General features: G+C 32.1%; 1 protein-coding gene across 1 annotated transcript; it reads right to left on the bottom strand.

Moving 5' to 3' along the window:
- Window positions 1-221: 221 nt before the first annotated feature.
- Window positions 222-796, bottom strand: LOC111687097. The gene is made up of 2 exons (XM_023449511.2): window positions 543-796; window positions 222-471 (listed from the first exon to the last, which is right to left on the bottom strand). Exons 1-2 carry the CDS (start codon window positions 749-751, stop codon window positions 309-311), a joined length of 372 nt encoding a protein of 123 aa, XP_023305279.2. The 5' UTR covers window positions 752-796; the 3' UTR covers window positions 222-308.
- Window positions 797-1,707: the final 911 nt, after the last annotated feature.

The raw sequence follows: 1,707 nt of genomic DNA, 5'->3' as shown, positions 1-1,707 counted from the left end.
CAGCTCTATCGGTCAGAAGGGGGTCAAAGTTGAACAATAACTTGTTTAATAATAATAATATTATAATATAATTTTTATTATTATTATAATTACTATTATTTATTATTATTGCTATAATTGATGTGTGTCTCTGAATTACTGTCAAATAATTCATGTTAAGCAGTCATACTCTTTTATTCAAAGGTTTTATAGATAAGAATTTCGAAGAAACACAGCAAATATAATTGGTATAAAAGTTCTTCATTTATCAAATTTAGGATTTAAAATGTATACATTTTATACAATTATTAACAAAAATAAAAATAAGTTTAAAATGTATATTGAGATACAATAATAAAAACTTTAGCTACACTTTTGCCGCGCGGCAAACCTCTAGTAAAGACGGTCATTGTTAAATCAATTTCAATTTCTTGGGGACCTTCTAAGGAACGCTTGAGACTCAAGTGCACCTCATGATGATCCTTTGTTGTTCTGAAAAAGATAAAATTTATAATTCATTACATATATTTCTGCACATTGGCTATAATAGAGAATGTTTTTACCCGAAATGGTTATTTGTTGCTTTTTCGATATTAGCAGCTGCTTGTATTTTCACGATTTTCATATCAAATTCAATATCGTCATACCATGCTGGTCCCTTCAAGCTAAAAAAGATTCTGCCCTCTGGTGGTACCATCATTTTTGAAACAAACGTTATGAAATTGTAAGTATAAGCCGAAGGTTTATTGAAACAATCCTCTCCTTCACACATATTATTTGTAAGGCGGCAGCGGCTAAAATAAAGGATTAAACAACCATAAATATATTTTCAAAGGGCATCACTGACATTTACAGACAAATTTAATTTTTTAAAGCTTAGATCATTCTTATTAACTATGTTTAATATCAGAGTTGGGGGTAGTGCGCTAAATTTGCAGTTTCAACTAAAACAAATAATCATGAAAAATATGACATTTTTTGATGAAATTTTCAGAGGATTTTTGCCGATTTTGATTTTAAATTGCGATCTACTCGAAAGCATGTCTAACAGAATTATTAAAGATTCGGATCTCGCCGATATCTGGGGTCCTCTAAAATCTGATTTAAACAGACAGACGGACAGAGAGACAGACAGACGGACATAGCTTAATCGACTCCGCTATCTATAAGGATCCAGAATATATATATACTTTATAGGAACGAAAAATTATATTATAAATATTACAAACGGGGGGTCCTCTAAAATCTGATTTCAACAGACAGACGGACATGGCTTTATCGACTCTGCTATCATGGCTTTCATATGAATACCTATTATGGAATTCGTGAGGGTCATCAAGTCTAGTATAGAACTTGGTTTTGCAGCTTTATGTCGAAATATGAGTATATTAAGCATAATTATGAACTTAAAACCCCCATTCGGCGGATTCATTTGTTTAGGGACTAGGTGAAATAATGGACTCATGTAAAACCATTTTCAACAGGCTTCGTCTACGGTACCATAGAAGATAATGTGCCAAATTTCATTGAATTATCTTCAAAATTGCGACCTGTAGTTTGATTACAAAGATTACAAGTCCTATTCTGGATGTTAACCATTTTCAATAGGCCCTGAGACGAACAGATGGACTCAGAAAAATTATTCTTATCCGATTGGTATACTTTATCTTCAAAATTGCGACCTGTATTTTGGTTACAAGTTTTACATGGACGGACAGACGGTGGGTA

This window comes from Lucilia cuprina, chromosome X, assembly GCF_022045245.1.
Source record: "Lucilia cuprina isolate Lc7/37 chromosome X, ASM2204524v1, whole genome shotgun sequence".
Lineage (NCBI taxonomy): Eukaryota > Metazoa > Arthropoda > Insecta > Diptera > Calliphoridae > Lucilia > Lucilia cuprina.
This window is presented reverse-complemented; position numbering and strand designations above follow the sequence as displayed.